The 22,616-nt window shown below is 40.1% G+C and overlaps 1 protein-coding gene and 1 long non-coding RNA gene across 7 annotated transcripts in view; one reads left to right on the forward strand and one right to left on the reverse strand.

Moving 5' to 3' along the window:
* The window catches only part of ARB2A (ARB2 cotranscriptional regulator A), a 530,196-nt gene extending 526,268 nt beyond the window's left edge, over nt 1-3,928 (forward strand). For all 6 annotated transcript variants that reach the window (XM_079146019.1, XM_079146024.1, XM_079146020.1 and 3 more), the window contains one exon: nt 908-3,928. In XM_079146019.1, the coding sequence (XP_079002145.1) occupies nt 908-1,050 (143 nt within the window). In that variant the 3' untranslated portion in view covers nt 1,051-3,928. The remainder of the gene's footprint in view (nt 1-907) is intronic.
* LOC306664902 lies at nt 3,394-21,144 on the reverse strand. Its single transcript, XR_013764850.1, has 2 exons — nt 20,993-21,144; nt 3,394-7,533 (listed from the first exon to the last, which is right to left on the reverse strand). It is a non-coding gene; the product is annotated as an uncharacterized lncRNA (long non-coding RNA).
* Between the last annotated feature and the right edge of the window lie 1,472 nt (nt 21,145-22,616).

Below are 22,616 nucleotides of genomic sequence, written 5' to 3' on the forward strand. Positions count from 1 at the left end.
ATTGATAACTAACCTACGTTTTCTGGTTTCCTCCTGACAAAACAGGAGGCCTAAATGCTATTTTAGTAGCTACTGCTTTGAAACATTTTTTAAGTTCTTCTAGATCTGCCCCTAAAACCGTAAAAATGTCCCCCGCTAGGATACTTCAAGGCATAGTCTCTTGAATCTTTTCCTTCATTAAACATCCCACATAATTTGGTCCTAGTGACCTCGCTGAGACAATCATGTCTAACATCACAACTTCTGGGAGAGACAAGACAAATCCCTTTCCCCCCCGCCTAGGGAAGCAAAGACGTTTGGGTGCTCTGGGGCGGGTTGTAGAACGGGATCCGGCTCGCAGGGGAAACCAGTGCTGGTGCGCGCGGAGCCTGGGGAAGTGGGTGGCTGCCAGGCGGGAGAGGGAGTGGCCCTTCCCGCCGAGCTCCTCTATTGGCCCGGAGGGTTTCAGGCCCCGGACTTCCCGGCCGCGCCTCGGGCGACCCACGGGGCAAGTCCCGACCGCGTTCCCGCGTCGGGGACGTGATGGGGTCTCGGCCGCAATCGGCCAGAGGCCCCTGGGACTTCGCACCCTGGGACTCCGCACCCTGGGACTCCGCGGAAGTCCCGGTACCACTGAGCCCTGGGGTGGGGCCAAGTAAGCCCTCAGGTACAGGTGCTCCCAGGAGCTGCAGCGCCCGGACCATGCCTCGCTTCCCCTCCAGGGGTTGGCGCAGGGGCGGGGACCGGGCGTCGCCAGGGGCTCCAGGGCTGAGGGGACCCTGGCTCCGGGGTCGAGGGCGTGTCGGCGCAGGGCTCGGGCTGGACGCGCCGAGGACTGCCGGTGCCTTGGCTCTGCCTGGCGGTCGCCACCCCCACCTGCGCCGGGCGCGAGCGAGCCCCTCGTAACCAAATCTGTGTTTTTCGGCAGGCACCGACCGTCACGAGCTAACTTCCTGGAAGAGCTTCCCGTCTATTTTCAAATTCTTTACCGAAGCCTCTGAGGCAAAGACCAGTTCCCTCAAGCCGACTCTGACGCGACGCTCCCACCGAATAAAGCACGAAGAGCTGTAAGAGGAGAACGAGCGAGACGGGGGAGGGGAAGTCAAGGAACCACTCTGGAGCATGCATCCACACGTCGCCTAACTGCTGTTGGGGAGCAGACTCCCAGCCCCTCATTAGATTGTTTTCTTCCTAGAGCACAGGGTCGTGATATATACATCTAAATAGCGTTTTGCATTATTTCTAGATGAGTGCAACTGTCAAAGCAATATGGGTTCACTGGTCGTGCTTCCTGCGGGCTGAGCTCGGGCTTCGCGCTGCCCGTCAGCGCGCAGATTAAGGCTGACAGCGCCCTGCCCGGCGCGGCCGGCGCGGCTCTAATTGCCCTGACGGAGCCCGCACGGGCGCTGCGGGGCGAGCGGCGTCTGCGCGGTCCTACCGCCCGCTGCAGCGCTGCCGCTGCTTCCCTCATCGTCCACCCCCTAATCATGTCCATTTTTCCCCTCTGAAAGGAGCAAGCTTTTATTCTAGACTTCAGACTTCATTTTAACTTTTTCCCCGAGGGCATATTATGCCCCCCCTCTTAGGAAGTACCCCCCATTGCCAAATTTAAATTCAGAACATGAATGCCATGATGTTCTATGTAGTTTTGGGAGTGCAAATTGTTCTCTTCCTAACGATCTATTTTCATTTCGAGACCAGAAGAAAATCTTTGCATAAAAAAAAATCTATTAAAGTACCGAATCTGCTTTACTGCTGAAAATCCTTGCAAGTTGAATGTGAGACTTTACACAAGTCTCTAATTTCAGAAGAGACCGTTTAAACCAAAACATAATGAGCAGATCTTTTAAGTATAGGTGTGAAAGGTCTAATTTTCAATGAACTTCCAGCTTTCTCATTAGGATTGACTTTACTTTTTATATATGTAATGTGTATTGAGTGGTATTGTGATTTAGATAACACACTTAAGTTTTGCTTTTTAAATCTTATTGTGGAGAAAGGTGGTGGTGGCGCTTGCCTTTGTTGTTAATCCTTACTAGAGTGATTTACTTAGAGCTTTCCTGAGCCAGGTCCTTTTACAGATAGAGTTTTTTATTATCATCAGAAAAATGAAACTCTGTACTCCAGAGCCTTTTTCTTCTGAAAGGCTAAGAAGGGCTAAAATGATTCTTTCTGTTTTCTTCTCCAATGGGTAAAGAGGGACATGGTGTGAAAGATTTTCTCCTCTTGGCCCAATGTCATCATTTTTATTACTCCACTTCCTCTGTAGGGTTTTACCCTACAGTTTCAACAATTAAGCATTTTAATGCAGTTAAGATTGGTCAACACTGAAATACAAGGGATAAAATAAGTTAAGATTTTGCTGATTTTCAATTTAAAATATTAAAATTTAACATCAATTTTTAATTACTTGAATTTATCTAGTGAAGATTGTAATAGACAAGGTTCTGAATTTAATATTTTTCATTCTTTTAAAAAGCATATGCAACAACTAATATGCCTGCCTTATTTAAGGACATGACAAAATGTACCCAAAATGACTTAGAAAAAATGCCTCAGAAAAAATAACCTGAAATCACTCACCTCATGGATAAATGTTTTTATATTATGTATCAATTACAGCAAGTTTTAAAACTAATAATATCTCATGCTGTGTTTGGAATACAGGCACATTCATTAGTTCCATAGTGTCAATGATGGCAAACTACAGTGATCTTTTTTCAGTGGTCATGTCTGTATCTTTCGATGTTATTTAAGCAGAAACAACATAAGAGGAAAAATGAAAATGGCATTTTATACAGCTTCTGAGTGGTTTAAAATGTAACCCCAATAATGTCAAGCACATTGGTCTGTGGAACTGACCCCTTTTTATCTGATCTTTCCAATTTTAGAAGTAGTGGTGGACTATGTAAAATAATGGTATCTTCCAATGAGAGGATTTGAGAATTGATGTGAATTGAATATATTTTTCCAAGTGTTACAAATTGTGTGGTGTTTTCAGTATATGAAAATGTTCACAAGAAACTAATTTTGTAGCATTAAAAAAAAACACTTGTATAATGCTAAATATGTGAAGCTTCTGCAGCTGAATTAAAGCAAAGTAAATATGCTCAGTTTATAAACCAAAAGACTCCTATTCCTTCTCTCCAGTTTTCTCACCTCTTTTTAAAAAACTTTACTTGTAACTAGAGAAAAATCACTGTTTAATTGCCTTTAATACTTTAAAACTACTGGATTGTAAAGCCTTGTTTAACTATCTATAGAGAGCTATTTGCAAACTTAAGTTGTGTAAATGTAATTTCTACTTGTGGATCTGAGCTGTGGTGACCCAGAGAGAGCTAGGCAAACCATTCCAGACCACCAACTGATTACTGATCAGTTTCCTTGTTTGTAATGTAGGATTTTTAAAACCTGTTGATTATGGGTCTGTTGGTATAAATGTAATGGTTATTGTCAACTCAATTTTTCTGCAGGAACAATAGCAGTTGGTAGTAGCCGCCTGCTTACCGTGGCCATTGTTACAGTATTTCTGCTCTGATCTTCTCCTCCCCATTTTTGGTGTCCTTGGGTTTTTTTAGGTGAACAGAGGTTTAAAGTTAAGATATAGAGTTTTTACTTTAACTATATACTTAGTATGTAGAACAAGTGAAATGGAAAGGGAGTTGTTGATGAATCTAAGATTCAAAATAGTCTTGTCAAAATTTAAAAGCCACCTAAGCTTTGGAACTTTCTAAAGGTACCTAACCATGCAGTCATTAAAAATCTTCATGAATATTTGAAAGAGAAACCATCAACTTGTCATAATTGTTCTTTTCCATATTTCTGCCTTGTGCTTCAATTGGGTTGCATTCTTGTTGATATGTCAAAAAAAAAAAAGTAAAGCACAGGCATTTCCTATATATTATATATTTGTTTACCATTTTTAAATAAAAAGTTTTCCCAACAAACAGCAGCGTATTATTCTTGCTCAGAGTTCCTTTATTCACCAGCTATATAGAGGTTTTTAAAGCTGAAACATAAAAGGAATGATGGAACAGAATTCATCAATATTTTAAGCCTTATAGGTACTTGTTTTTACTATTATTGCTATAAAGTAATATCCTAACTTCAGTTGAGTCACTATTTGGCTACCATTATTCACAAAAGTAACATTTTAAGTCTTTTGTTTTTACTATCCAAAATATAACTTTAGCAAGAAAATTTGATGCAGCATCAAACTATAGTTTCATAAAGTAAATTTTAATTTACTATAAATAAATGTGTTTTCCAAAGGGAGTCCGGGGAGATTAAATTGCTTCCAAATTCCTATATGTGAGTCCTTGATGTACTATGTTCAATCTGAAACTAACTTGTTTACATTTGTTTTACAGCTATTCCTTCCCTAAAACCTGTAACTCCTTTGAGAGGGTGTGGGTGACAAGATATGTTAACTATGTTATTACTGCTAATAAGTTAGAATTTATTTCATGTTTCTCTGGATTATGTGGAATTCCAATCCAAACATGTGTGTGTGTCTTGTTATAATCATTGTTTTTACTGTAAACTGATAGGTTCCTGTTGGTGGCTGCACTCCTAATTCATTTAAGGAAGATTACTATTACAGCAAGTGTAAAAATTTCTCAAAAACTTTCCCCATGACTCTGTGGGGGAAAATGTCTTTAAATAAATGAGAGGTAGTCTTATCTTTGAAATATGGGTGGCAAGGGGAGGGGGGTAATGGTGATTTTATGATTACTTATTAGGGACTATAATAATATAAAATAAAAGACTCCAGGAGGTACTCCCTTTCAAAAATTGAATACTTTCCTTCCTTCCTTGTATAGAATGACTGAGTGGGAGTCTCTTGAATTGTTCGTCTTCCTTTTATCTAATATTCTATTAATCTCCAAAAAGATCAGTTTGAGTCTGGGAAAGGGTTTTTAATCAACACTTCACAGAGCTTAAAGCTACCCTACCTAAAGCATCAGCTTTGTTAGGCGGTTTTAGATTTAAAGCATTGCAACTGTCATGCACTGTACTAAAGTAAAGAATGTACACCAAGTGGAAGATGTTGAAAAGAGGGAAATAGCACAAAGTCGATTAGTGGAGATTCAAGAATAGAAGTAGTCATCAAAGCATTCCAGCATTTATCTGGAAATCTATGTAGGGTTAAAAAAAAAAAAAGCAACAATGATAGTTTTAAACCTCACACTTAGGAAGGATGAATGTTGATTTAATTGATTCATTTGGATCGATGTTTTTAAAGTTTCACACCACTGATCTTTCATGTAGTGATGTCTTTAGCAGTCAGTGGTCTGACATGAGCCTTCTCAGATTTCATCAGTGGAACTCTCCATGACATCTAAAATTATGCAACAGCCTGTGCAATGTTAACTTTGGAATTGGGAGACCTCGATGCCAAAGTGCATATTAGATTGAAGAACTCTAGATAATTCTTAGAACAAAGGTTTTATAGGAGTAATCACTGTAAATGAGCCACAAAGGTTAAAGAATTGCTAGATAGAAGAAAGCCGTCCTAAAAGTTTGACCATTAAGTGGACATCACAGTGTGACCAGTATTTTCCCCTTGAATGTAAAAAGCTTCAAAATGGAAATTTGGCTTAATCCATGAGACCTTCCAGGCAATTTTTCCTAGTCCTTTGCTTTGATATTTGTGGAAAAACTTTCACTATATTTTCTGTATTGTTGGAATTGAGTTCTGTTTAAAACACATGAAATATGTTTCCAGAAAGAAATCTAGAGAGGTCCTTCGTTTTTTTCCCAGATGATTCAGCTTTTTCTTCTTTGGCTATTACATCGGGTGATATGGAAAACCATCATAGGTAAAAAAAAAAAAAAAAAAAATGTTGAACTGTACTTTGTGACCAGCCTGCAGTGCCAATACAAAGAATCTGGAATGAAAAGACAACCAACACCCCAAGAATGATATGTCTCTTTTTAAAGTTTACAATTTGAATAATGAACTTGGATAGAAACTTGGCAGGAAAACAAACCATGGCACCATCACATCACCAACCATTTTCACTTTTCTGTCCAATTTCAGAGTGCATGTGTTTGTGAGTATTTCACTAGATCAGTGACAGCTCTTTATTTGCATAATTATATGCTCTGGTCTGAAGAGAAAACTAACCCCCAAATTTCATGGGTCACCAAACTGCAACAATCAATGTTTTATCACGTATGCTAAGCAAAATCTAAGAAGCTATATGAAGTTTCTTGGGGAGTTTTTACTCCTCAGAAAATTAAAGAGTTTTCCTCTCCTGAATAGATTCAAAATCTTTCCAAGTTCTTTGTAACTGAATTCTGTTTGAAGGCAAAACTAGAGATTAACATGTAGATCTGGATCGTAGACTCTAGCATTACTTCAAAGTGGCTTAAGAGGAACATTGTTGGTGCACTAAACCTTTAAATTCTAAATACTGCCCTTCATGCTATCAGGAAAAGTTGTTGGTCAAATTATGATTAGCCAAAATGGAAGTCCAGGCAACCATCATTGACTACAAAGTTTTCTTCCTTCTTTAAAACAGCTCAGGGTTTTTTAAAAACACCTAATAAAAATATGTCTGTAGGCACATAATGTGTATGTCTTACACACATAGATATCCATCCATGGGATACAGACACCCATCCCTGTGCACACCACCTGAAATATACAGACAGCATATACAGTATGTGTATGGCATGTCTATTTGGTGTCTGTAACACAGTATGTATTGGTCACCATGAATGTTTGTAAACATATTTTCTGTTAGGTCTTTAATGTTCAAAATCTGCAAAACATTGTATTCAATATTTTTAAATATCTCAAGTTCATTTGCATTGATAAATACTCTTTGTATGTTCTATTTGTATGTAAGGTTGACTTTATTTCATTAAAGAAAAATTGATTTAAACTGTTGATGTCTCTAGTTTGTAGGCAGTCTGCCAAATTTGAAATACAATAGAGTACAGAGACATAGTGACTTTTCATGGAGTTATTAAAATCCTGGAAACTATGTCTTTACCTACATTCTTGAGAAATACACTAGGTGTATGATTTAATTCTGCAAAAGGACTTAGGTGTGAATTTCATTTCAGAGCATATAATGCAATGCCTTTTATCTGAAGGGATTTGTCAGTTTTTTTCATCAGGCAATTTACTGTCAACCAGCAAAACATCAGGAAAAAAAGAAACATTTGAGTGAAAATTTAAGAATCACATAGTTTTGAAGTATTCTGTTCTCTAAAAATGAATGAGAAGTCTTTTAGATCAGGCACCAGAAGTTTCCTAAAATGATCATATTATTTCAAGTGAAAAGGAAAACAATTTCTCCCAAGTTTTTAATTAAAGTTGAATTACAAATTAGACATTTTCTCAGTTTTATAACCTAAAAAACTTACACTTGTGAGGAACACTGTTCAGAATTACCAATCTCACCTTTATTACTGTTATTATTGAAATGTTCACCTGGTTATACTCCCTCTGACCCTTTCCCCCATCTTCTACCTGCCCAGAAATGCTGTTGGGACTGAAGGTCTTGGATTCCTCTATGTGAAAATTCCTCAAAATTGAATCTGTAAAAACAAATAAGTAAATCAAAGTTCAATATTTTTATCAAAATGAGTTGGTAAGCAAATGAGTCAAAATGTAACTATAGGTTTAGAAACTGTGTCTCTGAGTTAGATGAATTGCATTTCATTTTTTTAAAAGTATAAACTAAGGAAAATAACAGACAATATTCATGCCTATTTACATTTTTTCCTCTATTTGACCTTTGTGGGAATATTGCTTAGAGTATCAGAAAGGGCTCTCAGTTTTCTGCTCTGTCAGAAATGCAGAAAAATCTGTTATTTCCCACTGAATTCCACAGATGAGGGGATTGACCCTATACCTAAAAGGCCTAGGTTTCCCTTTTATCATTTTCATTTATTTTTGCTCAAATACCAACTAATCCCATTGTTTCTGAAAAGGGCATCTCTGATCCAGTTCATCTTCATGTAACTTCCAAACAATTTTCAAAGATGTATTTTCTTCTCCCTTTTTAAAACCATAATCAAATAAATGGCTTTTTTCCAATAAATGTTCACACCTTCTCTGGGCACTTGGCTAATCAGGATTTATCAACTGAAGAAATATTGATGGTTTGTTGTGGTTTTGTTGTGTTTTTTTGTTTGTGGGTTTGTTATTTGTTTTTGTTTTTGCTTTTGCTTCAGTAAATTACTTAATATCATCCCTTGGAATAACCAGCTCTAAAAATAACCCTAGCACAGAGTGTCACAATTTGGCTTTCATACAGGTTTGAAAGAAAACCATTAAAATTGCATTGATCTCAGAAATATTGATCTAGTGCTTGATATCAAATATCAAATGAAATGCTGTCAGTTGCTGCTGATCATTGTGTCAGCTGTTTGAATTCATGTCCTCTTCATTGTCACATGGATTCGTTGCTGAGGCTAAGTAAGATTTTCATGATTAAAACAATTAAAATCAACTCTTTTCCTGTTTTTCACATTTCTGGTTTGACCACAGATAAGTCTACTTGTTTGTCACATGATGTGTGTGTGTTTCACAAAAGTATAACTATTTACTAAGTAGTAGGTTATGTTTCTCTGTAGTTCCATACCCTAGCTTTAAAATATTTTCATCTGTATACTGCCTTCTTTCTGGTCACCGGTCTTTTAAAGAATCAAATGTGTTTTTTAAAAACGCAGTTGTTAGAGCACTGTTTTAGAACTTAAAACAGCCATTTCTAATGTATGTACACACACTACAATACGTAAATTGCCCATTTTACTCTTGGTGACAGATATACCACAATAGACTTTGGCAAGTGTGAACTTTAGAGAATTATTAAGGTGAAATTCAGTATATAATATCTATAAGTATATTCATAACTTTCTCAAACTCATGTTATCTAGGAGGTTAAGTCATACTCAGCTTTTATTTCCTGTCAAATCTGGAAAAAACTAATTGGGAGTACGTTTTGAGTCTTAAAACATCCTTTTTGTTTCCTCTTCTTTATGTTGTGTATCAGTTACTACTGATTACATTACTTTGAAATATGGAACACTTTAAGAAGGAGACTCATTTATAATGATCAGTTTACATTGCTGTTTAAGCGGTAATGACTGAGAAAGAGCAGAACCCTCCTAGAACACTGTTGAAATTGTACAGCTACATTCGTATTTCCACATTTGCGGGGAAGAGAAAAAACTCTGGCCGCACGAGTTGGTGTCCCTTTCCCCATTTTACACCTGAGCTCGGGTTGACGACAGCGAAATGAAACGAATTGAAACCGCGCTCTTCCCAGCACCATGGACAGCGCCCAGCGCGCCCCCTTCCACTCCCCTTGGCCAGAACCCCAAAGATCAGGCCTCGCCAGATTCCTCTCTGCGACCACTCCCCCATCATAGGAAACCGGCTCCTAAAAATCTTAGGATCTGAGCCCAAAACGACAGTACGTTTAAAGAAGATGCAGCTTTGTGGGTAGAGTCTTGCTTGCTCCATGCCCCGTGTTAATCAGAGCGCCCAGAGTTGACACACAATTTGCCTGCGTTTCTCCCCGAATTTGCATCTAAGTCTACCCTGAAATCAGCGCCGCTCTCAGTCATTTCTCTGGTAAGGGTCTTCCCTCCCCTAACCCTAACTTTTCTTCAACAAACTTTTTCTTCAACAAACTTGGACCCCTTAGCCGTCCAGCTCTGTACCGACTCTGATTTCTGTACCAGGAGGGCATTTTTTCTCTGGCTCGTGATTTCAGTCGCGACAGTTCTGTCTTCCAGAAGACGTACGTCCACACCTACCCGGCCCTCGGTTCCAAGGTTCTGCCGGTGGCTAGAGCTGTCGGACTAGCTCCGTGCGCCCAGGCACTGGTTAATTACAGACCGGGGAGAGGCGGCTCGGCAGCAGGCGCCCCGCCGGCCGCGCGCTAAAAAGCCTGACAGCAACTTATTTGACAGCACCAAAAAGGGGGCGCGACTGACTCAGTATCCATCACCTCTTCTCCTTTGCAGACTTCAACTCCTAGCTGTGATTTTCCGCACAACCCCTTGTTTGACTTTCTCTTTTACTGGCGCCTTATACAAAGTACAATGAAGGAAGATCACTTCCGTGTGGTATCTTTTCCATTGCGTGGTCTCCCTGGCAACATTGAAGTCGCCACTACTAAGACAAGACTAGTTTTTAAAGATTTCGAATTGCACCTTGCTGTATTGAAAATCGCCTCATTTGTTGGGTTCTGAGTGAAATCTCTCCTCCTACCAAGAACTGTATTCTAGCCCCCCACCCCTCTCATCACTTTGGGAACGAAAATATTACGTTTAAAACAGGTCACAACCAAATTTCTATTAAAGATCAATCGTACAAAAATAGTTTCAAACAACTTAATCCAAACTTTTTTGAAAGAGTGAAGAATAAGTGAAAAGGGGAAGACTTTGGTGTCTTAAAGGGGTTACTTTCCTATGAGTTACCCCTTATAAGTCGATTTTGAAATTGCTTCTATATAGTAGCATGAAATGTAATACATTTCAAGATAAAACTATATTCTATTTGACGTGGTATTACAGTGAAAATTTTCAGTGAGTTTCTCAATTTAGAAGCAAGTTAGCCTTAAACCACTGTATTTTTCTGTCCCTTAAGACATACTAATATCTAAGTAAGTCTTTTCACTGGTTAACAATTTAATTTGTTTTCTTAGAACAGCCATAAACATGTTTTCTCATACAGCACTGCTTACGCAAACTTTTGGTCCTTTCCTAGTCTGCAAGTCATCCTGAGCTCTTTCTCCCCTAAGATAATTTTTCCTCATGGTTTGGTCATTCTTTCAGTATCAAGAGTCGTTTTGTCTAAATACTAACACAGATCCGTGGTACTAGAGAAATTTGGTCACACCGGGAGCTATTTAAAAGAGCGGCAGGACCCTCCTAGGAAAACTGGGGGAAACTCAACTTGGGGAATGCAATTTGGCAGCTTAAGTGTTCAGGGTTGCAAAAGGAACCTGTTGAATAATAGTGACTTAGAGAGGGTCACATTCTAAGCTAGGGTGCACCTCCCACTTTCTGAACCCGCAGCTGAAATATCTCCATATGTTGGCATGTGTTTGGTTTGCATACTTTTTCAGGAAATTATTCCATAAATTGAGCTTTCATATTTTAGTAAATATTTCATTCTAACCTTCTGAAGTTCAAGAGTAAGAAAAGGGAATCAGGTGCAGTGAAAGACATGAGTGTGGTGTCAGCTTTGTCAGTGGGCAGGGGAATTGTACAGATTTGAGTGGACAGCATTTACTGAACTCCTGGACACCTAGAGTTTGTTCTTTATCTGGGTTTGGGGGAATCTCTTTCTCTCACAGGAAATTTCCATTATGTCTGGGGAAAGGGAGAAGTAGCTAAGATCTTTATTTAATTAATCGGGAATTTCTTACTTTAAAAAAAAGTGTATTCCCGATCCAGTTTCAGAATGACTTAGGTTATTTTAAGTCAGAAACTCGTAGACCTGAGTTGATATTTCAGGACAACTTTTGCCAGAAAAAAAGAGTTAAGAAGTTTGAGAAGCTCACTTTCCATATACTAAGTCAAAATGGTAAGGACATTGATCAGATCTCTCAGGAGGAGCTTCTTTAACAATGTTTGCTCACTACCTGTATGTGTTCCATGAAGCTTTAAATCATCCTAAAACACAGAAGTCCATTTTATTTTAATTATCTAAGTTTCTTTTAACTCCAACCCTACTATTCTATAAAATTGTTGCTGTTCTATCCATTTTCCACTCAAAGTCTTTAAAAATAAGTTTCCTTATCTCTTGTCCATTTTTCAATGTCAGGTATACACTGCCTATTTAAAGAAAAATGTGTACTTCATTCATTATAGGAAAACAGCCTTCTTTACTTGGTTTCTTGGAAATTAGTAATTTCTAAACATTTTCCAAGATCCCTTGGGGAAGGAAGACATAAGAACCATAACAACCAAATTTCAAAAATGACAATATTGGTTAAATTCTGCACAATGATCATTTGAATGCAGGAGACTAAGGAGATGACTTCAAACTTTCCTGAATGTTTTTGCATAGGAAGACACCAGAGGTGTCTGATACCTGGCTTCCTCTTCTGCAACTTGCCCTAGGAGCTATCTTGAGGAGTGGGGGGTTAACTCTAAACTTCTTACCAGACATCTTTTTAGCCAAACTGGTCTTCAAATAATTGATTTGGGACATGGCTGGATGACCACAGGGAAGTGGCAAAAGACAGTTACCCCCATTAAAAGAAACACCATGATTTCAGTCTTTCCTGACATAATTAGAGGCTTTGGTAACACTTCTTTATTTTGTCTCATGCTGTGAAAAAAATCACCTACTCCTCCAGTGAATGAAACTTTAAAGAAACTTTCAAATAAATTCTGCAGTGTAATATCTGCCCTTTAAATTTACTAGGTGTGCAAAGCAAGAAGCAAACCATTACACAAGAGAGTTACACTTTAGCTATCTAGTAGTTTAACATGAGAAAAAATGAACCTAGTTTTCAGTTTAGTCAACTTTTAAAGCTGCAAGTATTCCTGGAAAGTAATACCTAACTGGACTCAATTTGTAGGAGATCCTAAACTAGGATCTCAAGAAGGTAAAATATATCAAATCTCTTCAGTAAATGTTTGAGAGGGTTTTGTAAGCATTTGAGAATCTGGTGGTCCACTGGAAGCACAGCATATTTAAATCTGAATTTTCATGATCATCTTTCAATCCTGAATGAGAGAGAGAGAGAGAGCCATTTGCTTAACTTAATCTGGAACATATGTTTGCACCAGTAGCAGGTTTTTTGGTGTGTGGCTGAGGCTGATCAAGTTGTAAATTTTCCTCTTTAGGTTTTCAGCGCCTGCTAGTTTCAGCCTAACACCTAGAGAGAAACTTTGTGGGATTCTTCACCAAAACAGCCAAGATTTGACAAAAGGTTTCCAAGCCACCCAGCTCAGTGTTCCCAGAGGTGGAACATTTCTATACAATTAGTTCCCAGAATCCTAAAAAGCAACTAACAAGTTTAACTCTCCTTTGTTAAGGTATTGTGAAAATGTCTATATAGAGATTTTTTTTTCTTTCATTTGCAACCATTGCCTTCCCTCACCTGCAACCCTTTCTTTAAAGGACAATGGAACGAGAGCAGTGTGTGCTGTGAAAATGACATCTTCATTCGACAAAACAATGTTCCAGGTCCTTTTGGTTCATCTTAATTTTTTTCCATCAGAAACTTAGAACTATTGATTTTCTTTCTTTGTGTTTCAACACAAAGGAGTTTTTAAAAAGTGTCTTAACTATCTGAAGAGAATCATGTACTCATTAAAATATATGCACATTCGAATTCACAAATACCCTTCCTGTTAAACAAACTTTGTGGCGACTTTTATTGAAATATTAAAACATAGACATGAATTTTTAGTATTTGGTCTTTAGATAAATCATACCACTCTTTAGATCGATTAGTGATATCCCATAATGACAAATGAAAGTAAATATTTCCCTAAGGTCAGCTTGATTTCATCCTGAAATGGGAATGGGGCATAGTGGTAGGAGTGGGTGGTGGGCACTGGTGGTAGATCTACAGAATTGTAAATATTCATCTGAACCTGAACCTGCTGATCTACCTTTTTCCTAAAAACCTCCATCAGATTACTGAAGAAAAAGTTAAGGAGGCTTTTGAAATGCATCACAACGAATAATTGAGCCATAAATGTGCCCTACATTCAGATGCAGAATTTCCCTAAATTTTTTTATTATATTGATTAAGATGAGCAGCTCCTCGCTGGATGTTACCTTAGTCAAAAGAAAACAAGGTCAATAAAATTACCAGCACTGTGCTAATCAAATGCCCACAACTAGTTCAGAACAACAGTGCTAAAAAGACACTTTAATTCTGAAATGCAAGGTCCTGAGACGCCGAGCGCCATCTAGCAAGCAAAGTTAGAATCAAAATGTGCCTGAGTCGAGCACAGAGCACCGAGAGACCAGGGGATAGGGAGCAAATGGGGATTTATAGATGCACTTGCTGCGATTTAACCACCAGACAAATCTCACCTAAGCCCAGTACTACCTGCAAGTTTCTGCTCTTGGCTCCAATGGCCAATTCAAACAAACTTAACTACTAAGGTGAGAAGTACCATTTCTGCCTCAAGCTAAGGCTAAAGGACAGCTCCTCACAGGATTGCTCATTGTTTTTAATTAGAACAGACGGCCTCTCCATCTTATCCCTCCCTCCTCCCCAAAAATGAGCCCATTGTCTAACTAGTCCCACACCTCCAATCCAGATGTGGACAAAGAGCAGTAACTGAAAAGCTCACCTTGGGCTGAAATAGCTCCCAGGGCTTCAGCGCAGAGGAAAGCGCATTGCCTTGCCGGAAAACCTAGCAGGGGTTGAGAAGTCATTCTGAGTTTATAAGGCTGCCCAGACTGCTCCCGACAGGCAATCTGAACTATCTCTGAGTGGCATAAGACAGAGATTTACTTAACAAGCCATGAACGGTCATGGAAACTGAAATCTGCCTCCTAAATATAAACAGTATAACTTTATTCTTCTCCAGGCAACCTGGTCTTTGATATTTCTTTTGGCTGAAAGAAAGTCAAAGGTAGCTAGGATGCTGACAAATACCCCTGTTAGTTTATAGCTCAAGGGGCTAAACAACACTCTTTCCATTTTTAAAGTTTTAATGGTGTTACCTAATTAAATGAATATTCTTTGTAACTGGGTTAACAATATAACTACAAAATAAAGCTTCTGGGTTTTGATATGAAGAAAGTGAAGAATAATCTGCTCTCTGTATAGGCAAGAGCCCCATACTTTTCTTTTAAATCAGTAATTCTGAATTCTAAAGAATAAGAAAGTTGATCTCAATAATATGTCTGTTTTCTAAAGAACTATTAAATCTTACTGGAATTTCATTTTGCAGCTGGAAAAATGCAGTGTATCTATGTGCTAGTCCTAAACTACTCCTAATTTCCCGCTATTGAATATTGCCTCTGTAATAACTCATTGATTCACATTGTTTTTAGAACAGAGTCAGAGCTTGGGTTTTCTATTGTTCTGTCTCCCTCCTCTTCCCTCATCTACCACAATTTTTCCCAGTAAATAATTGTGTAAAACAACTTCCAAAATAAAATATTAAAATATTTCAGTTGAGCTTTAAATGCTATTAATCTCAGGTTTCTCAATGAGAATAGATATAATAGATATGAAATAGCATTTCTCTTTATTTTCTACTATGCTATTTACTGTCCAAAACAACCACATCAAGAATAAAAGAAGCATCAAATAAGAATATACTCAGTATGCTCATTAAAGCATCTTCACAGGTTATAGTATTTACAGAAAAAAAAAATCAACAAAAATCACAACCCACCCAACAAACCTTAACCAATAAACAGAGGACTCTAGAGCTTAACAGACAATTTAGAAAACATCTAAAACATTTCTACAAAACCTTGTCTCCATGTGCCTGAAAACAAGTACAAAAGCCTGAGGATGGACAGTAGATAAAATTCTCATTCCCTTTCCTTCCCCTCTTCCTCTCTGAAGTTCAGAAGAAAAGTTCCCAAGTCAGTGTTGCTTCTGAATTGCAATAAAAATCTAACTTTGGGTGTATGTGTGAGTCTTGTTAAATAGCACATCTCTCCCATCGAGATCTTCTTAAACATGGAATCTTCTCCTAGACAGGGTACCCAGCTGTTTAATTTAACATTGATTTATTGCTTTTAAAAGTAAATTTACACACATGCCAGCAGCGCTCCGTTTTGTTTCCCCAGACTCTGAGATTTATTTTCTACTTAGCGCTTGTCTGACAAAACAATGTCCTTTAACTTTATTACACATCGATGAGGAAATCTGTCTTATTTTTGTTCAGATTTATTGCTGTGTTATTTGTGGGTACTTCTGTGATCCAAAAGGGCTGAAGTCTAAAAATAAATAAAAAATTAACCAGAGATGATCACAAAATAATAGTAAAAGCCTTAGATTATGGCCCAGTATATACCAACCTGCTGGTTTGGGGAGTGGTGATGTGGGACAGAGAATGAGGCTCCCCTAGTAAGCAAAGTAACCAAGGAAGGGGGTATATTAATGGGCAGGTAGTGTTTGGGGGTGGGTAGCTAATCTGGGTCCTGTAGTATCTCCAAGTTCTCAGTTAAAATGTTCTCTAGAACTCTAGGGCAGCACATCGCATCGGTGTGACTCCTCGCCGGGTAGCTGCCTTACCTCCCTGCAGAACTCCCAATTATCACATGTTCATGAAGACTGAGCCCAAGGGAATTAAGATGGACTTTGAAGCAGCTTTTACGGTACACTTCATCTATATTTGGGTTTTCTTTAGTTCCCATTAAAAGGGCCACTTTCTTCTTTTCATTGATATATTGTCTCTGTGTCCTTCACTTCACACTCTTTAAAAAAGTTCTCTCATCAGATCAAGTGCAGAAAGGAGGGGACGACATAATATCCATCATGATCATGATAACAACAACAACAACAGCAAACAACTGGTCCTGTGGGTTCACCTCTGTTCTACAAGAATGTTTTCTTCTAATGCGTGATCCTTCCATTAAAAAAAAAAAAAGAGGTCAAAAATGGAGATAATAAAAGTGTTTCTAAGGTTAAATTATATGAAAGCAGGCGTTAAAAAAATAAAAGCCTGTGTGAGACAAGCTCTCGCCTCCTGATTTCTCACAGAGGCATCTAATATTAATCTAGAGACTTTTGAATGAGGAAATGAAGACACTATAGCTTTTCTAGTAAGACGTAAAAATATGATGGGTTTTATTATTGGTACGAGGGAGAACTTTTAAGATATTCACTTTCTTTCCTCTATAAACATACCATCTTTAAAGATTCTTATCTGAAAGCCTGACTCCTCTGCTGCCTTATCCACTCTGATCAGTGAGTCCACAAAACACGTTAATATATTTCAATAATTTTTTTCCAACCCCAAAAAGATTTTTTGAAGTTAAGGGATCACTCTCCTGAAAACACATCAACACATGTTTGCGCACGCACTTCAAATCTAACCAAAAAGGAAAGAAAGAAAGATGAAAGGAAAGAAAAGGGAAAAATGAGGAAAAAGAAAGGAAAATATCTACAAGGGGGAGGGGAAGTAACTGGGAAACACTGAAAATTCTCCTATTCATATTAGGAGCTCCCCCCTCCCCGTTTGCCCTTTGAAAAGGGGTCCTGTCATTCAGAAAGGAGCCGTTTCTTCAACCTCCTCCCCATCCACCCAGAAGCCGGCCCCCCTCAGCCTCGCAGCCCGGCCCTGGCCCACCCCGCGGCCCTCCCCGCACACACACAGTTTCTTCGGAGTGCTTTTTCAAGTAAGAGCTGGAGAGATGAGAGGTGCGGCTTCTCCAACGCGGAGCCAGACAAGTACTTCTCATCCCGGCAGAGCGCTGCCCGGCGCGGCCCGCCCGAGGCCGGGCAGTTCTTTTTATGTCAAGAAGCCACCCGGCATCCTGGGCTGGCCGCCCCTCCCCACTGCGGGACCGCGACGCGGCGCTCGGGCCCGTCACGTGGCCGCGCCCGGAGCCCCCGCGGAGCCCTTTGTTAAGCCCCTCGAGCCCCACGCGCGGTCGCAGAGGCTGGGGCGGTGCGGCGGGATGGTTGCGCCAAGGTGATGACCCGGCTACCTCTGCTTTGCCACCGCTCACCGGATGGCCCTGAAACACTTTGGGAGGATGCCCCCAAGCACTTGGAAACCAAGATTCCCAGCTCTTTGGGGAAAACGGACCTGGGCCACCTCCAATGTTTCAAACCAAAGGCACAAAGGGCGGGGGCGAGGGGCCCAGTGGAGGGCGCGCCTCCTCACAGGAGCGTAACCACTGAGCTGACTTCCCTCTTCCTTTTCATTCCGCTTCAGAGTCTGTCTGTCTGTCTGTCTGTCTCTCTCTCTCTCTCTCTCTCTCTCTCTCTCTCTCTCTCTCTCTCTCTCTCTATCACTCTCATCATCTGCCACGCTCAGAGGCTCAGTGGGTGGGAGTGTGTGTGTAGAGAGAGAGAGAGAGTGTGTGTGTGTGTGTGTGTGTGTGACCGTGTGTATTTAGGTGGAAATTTATAAGGATATAGCCTACACTTATAAACTTGCTAGGGTGGGGGAGGATGATCGCCAACAAATGGACTAGTGGGAGAGTTTAAGCAACTTATTCGGGAGGAAATAGGGGGTCAGATTTGGTCTAAGTGGAACATCTGCAAAACATTCAAGCAGCTTATTCAACAAAGAATCTAGCCATTTATTGTAGAAATAATAAAAAGCCACTAATGATTATGGTTCCCACCCCTTCCCCCAAAAGGCCAAATCCTAATGAAATAATTCAAAGGTAGGCCTCATTTCCTAATAGTGGAATTAAACAACAACAAAAAAGAGCCCAACTAAACTTTCCAGCTCTGCCTTCTTAAGGGCCTGGGAACCTTGCTGAGAAATTAGGTAAATAAAAGGCGAGTTGGAATTTCTGTTGAACTGAAGCTGCAGTGCCCCGATTTTCACATAGTTTTGCCTTGATATGCAATTAAATTACAGTAAATTCCTCTTTAAATAATAAAATTTGGAAGACTCTTCAGTATTCAAAGATGTCTAGGGTTAAGGAGCTTTTAAAACGTCAGTTTATAAATGGCTTGTGCAATGAATAGCTACCTTTAAATCCTAAGACCATTATAAATATGCTATACATCTGGGTGTCAGTTTATCTCTCCATATTTCTTTTTAAAATGAGGAAAGCATTCATAAAAAGCTAGTTGGCACACTTTATTTTAGGAAAGCAGATGTTAATTTTTTCACGTATCATTTTATGACCAAGTACATGTGTAACGTTGGAAAGCATCCAGAACGCCTCTATTATTTGCTAAATGACTGTTAGTTGAGGCATATTATTCTCAGCCTAACCATGGTATAGGTTATATCAATAAAGTAAACATCTGTGGTTTTTTTTTTTTTTTTTTTTTTTTTAACCAGGGGAGGGGGATATAAAGAGTCGCTGAGGCTGAGTGTGGTGTGTGTGTGTGTGTGTGTGTGTGTGTGTGTGTGTGTGTGTGTGAAGAGCACACCTGCATTGTAGCAAATAGGATATTTATATTGTTCAGTGCAAAACAAAGTCCCTCAGTCGGGCACTCGGGGATATTTACATGGTGGGAGATAAAGTTGAAAGTCTTTCCCGGCGTGCCAAATGGGATTCTCCCTGTGGCCTTCTGCGTAGCAAGATAACAGGTACTGAGCGCTCCTGGAGGCGTCGGGCCTTCTCCTGCCGCCCCTCCTTCCCAGCAGCCGGCCCCAGGCCCAGCCCGGGTTGAGCCAGGCGTTCAGGCTCTAGGAATTCCCAAGCACCGCGGTAATTTCAGCGGGGTTCCCAGCCTAGAAATATGCTCAGGAAGCGTCCTCATTTGCCCTGTGTCGCTCGAGGACGCCGGCGCCCAGGATAAGCCAGTGGCGTGATAATTAATGGAATACAATATTTATGGTCCGAGGTATTGACTCTGAAGCAAGCGCTCCGTGTAGACAGTCCGTGGGGGTCTGACAAACAGGGGGTGAGTGAACAAACATAATGACCAAAGTACTTATGTCTATCGGGTTTACTCACTTAAACCCGAGGTATGTAACATCGTGATAAATATTAATATCTAGGTAAGACAGCCCCACAGCACCGCTGTCCTCCTGAGCTCTCCCTTCCTGAGCGCTGCCCTTTTGCAAAAAGGCCAGGGAGGAGGTTTTTAACATAAAATGCTGCAAATATGAAAAATAGGTCACCAATAAAATTGGTCTCAGCATGGAGCGTAATTGCAACAAAGTGCCGCCGAGTAAAATCGAGAAGTGAGCTGGCTGAGGCGGCACAGTCGCGAACCATCTGGTGTGTATTAAAAGTGGTGCTGTAAATATTGCTGAGAGCTAATGCATTATCGGCTTCTATAAGTGCACAGGGCCTGTAAGCTTTCCATATGTTAGAATATGTAGATCGAGTGAGAGTAGGGAAAGGTGTCCTATCAATCACTGGCTTCTAAATCATTGTTTTGCCCACTCTTCGTGGAATTCTGGGCAAAAACGTAGGATATTCATGATCACCGCCCCCCCTTCCTTCTCTCAGCTCCTTTTTCTCTTTTTCTCTAGCTTTTTCTTCCAGCTCCCTCGTTCCATCCCCTCCTCCTCTCTCCCTTCTCTCTAAGGGGATAGGGCAGGCATTGCTGACGTCATTTCACATCAGTAAAAGAGTAACTGTTTCGGAGAGAGGGAGAAAAATTCATCTGTTTTTCATCAGTGCTAAAGTTTGCCTTTTTAATAGAAATGAGCTGCCCAGCCTGAGTAACCCTTCTGTTTTGAAACTTATAACCACCTTTTGGGGGGTGGTCCAAGAGGTTGGGAGATGTTCTTTATCCTGGGAGCCAAATTGTCCTATAAGTGGTTCTAATGCCAGAATCAGCTCTGATAGATAAAACTAATTAAAATAAAGTGCAAAGATGATGTCTCCTAGAGTAGATTTCACATCCACATCTCCTAGGCAAGTTTTGCCAAGGAGAGTGGATGACTCCTGGTTTCCTGATACTTTTACTTTGAGTCCTGGAACTTCTTCCCTTCTCCCTCCGTAATTCCACCCCACACACACCGAATTACCACACACAGTACAGCTAATAATTTTCCTGTTGTCACATTACTTTTCTGGAGAAAATAGAGTCCTCTTTTTTATTGATGATGCCCCCACATTTAAGAGTTTATATAATTATCCCCTAATCCTCTCTGAGCCCCCACCCCATATCCCCTAGCTACAAGTTTGTTTGTTTGTTTGTTTGTTTTCCTGAAATCCAGGGCTAGGAAATTTCTCTACATTGTCTGACAGAGATCATTTTCTCTGTCCCAAAGTTGGCCTGGTCTCTTTCATTCTTCCTATTCCATGTCACCCCCCCCCCCTTCCCCTTCCTTTTCTCCAACATTTCTCCCTCCTGTACATGCATAGTACAAGCCTCCAGCACTTCCAGTGTGGATAAACCTGCTGGTCATGACAACCCAAGTTCAATCAGCAAATAAATAAAGCTCTTACTTTTTTTTGGCTGCCGGCTGCATTCCCCCTCTGGCCGTTGCCTCCTTTAATTATAGGAGCTATATTTCTTCCCTGGGAGACATTCGAGGGGATTTTTTTGTTGGAAACTTGTTTCTGCTGAGTTATTTTGGAGCCAGAACCAGTGAGTGAGTGGCCGGTACCCAGAGGCTTTGAGTGAAGTGCAGATTGAGACATATCGAGTTCCTTCTAAAAGGATCATTTCATGTGGGAGGTTGGACACAAAGTTTGCACTCGTGACTGGCATTCCAGTGAGAGACATGCATATTTTAAAACAACAAAGCAAGCTGGAAAGAAGGCTTAGGGGAGGGGGAGAAAACTTGGAAAGAAGTTACTAAGTGACAAACATCTGTCAACATGGGATAATTTGTACACTTCAGTGTAAAACTATCTGCCTAGTTTGATGGAGTTCAAGGAACAGTATCTAGGAAAGCAAAGTGAATACATATTTGCCATGTGAGATAAGGTGAAAAGACACCCCCAAATAAGTATGAAAATGATTTAAACTGCATGAGTGAGTATAATTTGAAAATATTTCTTAGAATAGTAGGGGTATCTAAAAGTACGTTTTCCTGATGATTAATACAAAATTAGATCCTATGAGATTTTGAAATATGTACTTTATTTGAAAACAATGGAGAGTGATAAAGTAATAATTAGGATGTTAATTTTTATCTTGTAGTAAAACAAAACAAAGTAGAAGAGAAACAAAAGCTTAAGCAACCCCTGGTTGCTATGTTAGAAATCTTTAAAAGTACCAGCTTTACGTGTGTATGTGAGCCAAACATAAACATCTACCTCTCTTTGCATCAACACGGAGAAATGGCAAAATATTTTCAGAGGATTTTCTCTTTCATTTAAGCTTCGAGTTTCAACAAGCGTAATACACTTTGAGAGAGAAAAGCAAAAAAAGTTCCCTCTTTAGGAGGGAAGTTTTAAAAAGCAGAGTGAAGGATCAGGAGAAATGTTTTTTTGTTTTTTTGTTTTTTTTTTTTTTTTTTAATAAGCTGAATATCGAACAATCACATGGAAGTTCAGGCTCCAGCTTCCATGGAGAAATCTTTTTCTTTTCCAGATCTGAAGACAAAAGGAGAGGAGGCCTGGTGGTGAGCGGATATCTCTGTTAGTTGTCAGCACAGGTCCATGGGTTAGGAATGCTAATGAGCCTCTTGGCCAGCTGAAGACTTGGTGTCTCTCTCTCTCTCTCTCTCTCTCTCTCTCTCTCTCTCTCTCTCTCTCTCTCTCTCTCTCTCTCTCTCTCTCTCTCTCTCTCTCTCTCTCTCGCTCTCTCTCTCTCTCTCTCTCTCCTCTCTCCCTCTCTCCTCCCTCTCTCCCCTCTGTGTGTGTGTGTGTGTGTGTCTGACGCTCACACACACACTCACACACTCGAGCTCCTGCCTGCCGACTGACAAGCACACAGACCGACCCTCGTGCACGACCCTGTCTCTCTCTTTTTTCCTCTGAGCCCAGAGATCGATCGCTGACCCCACCGTTGGGCCAACGCTTTATTTATCTAGCTGAGCAATGATATTATCAGCCTTAAACGTTATATACAGCAAATGTCTTCCTAAATCAACACAATAGGATAGCTTGCAGAGACCAGCCT

Source organism: Sciurus vulgaris, assembly GCF_902686455.1.
Source record: "Sciurus vulgaris genome assembly, chromosome: 6".
NCBI classification, from domain to species: Eukaryota; Metazoa; Chordata; class Mammalia; order Rodentia; family Sciuridae; genus Sciurus; species Sciurus vulgaris.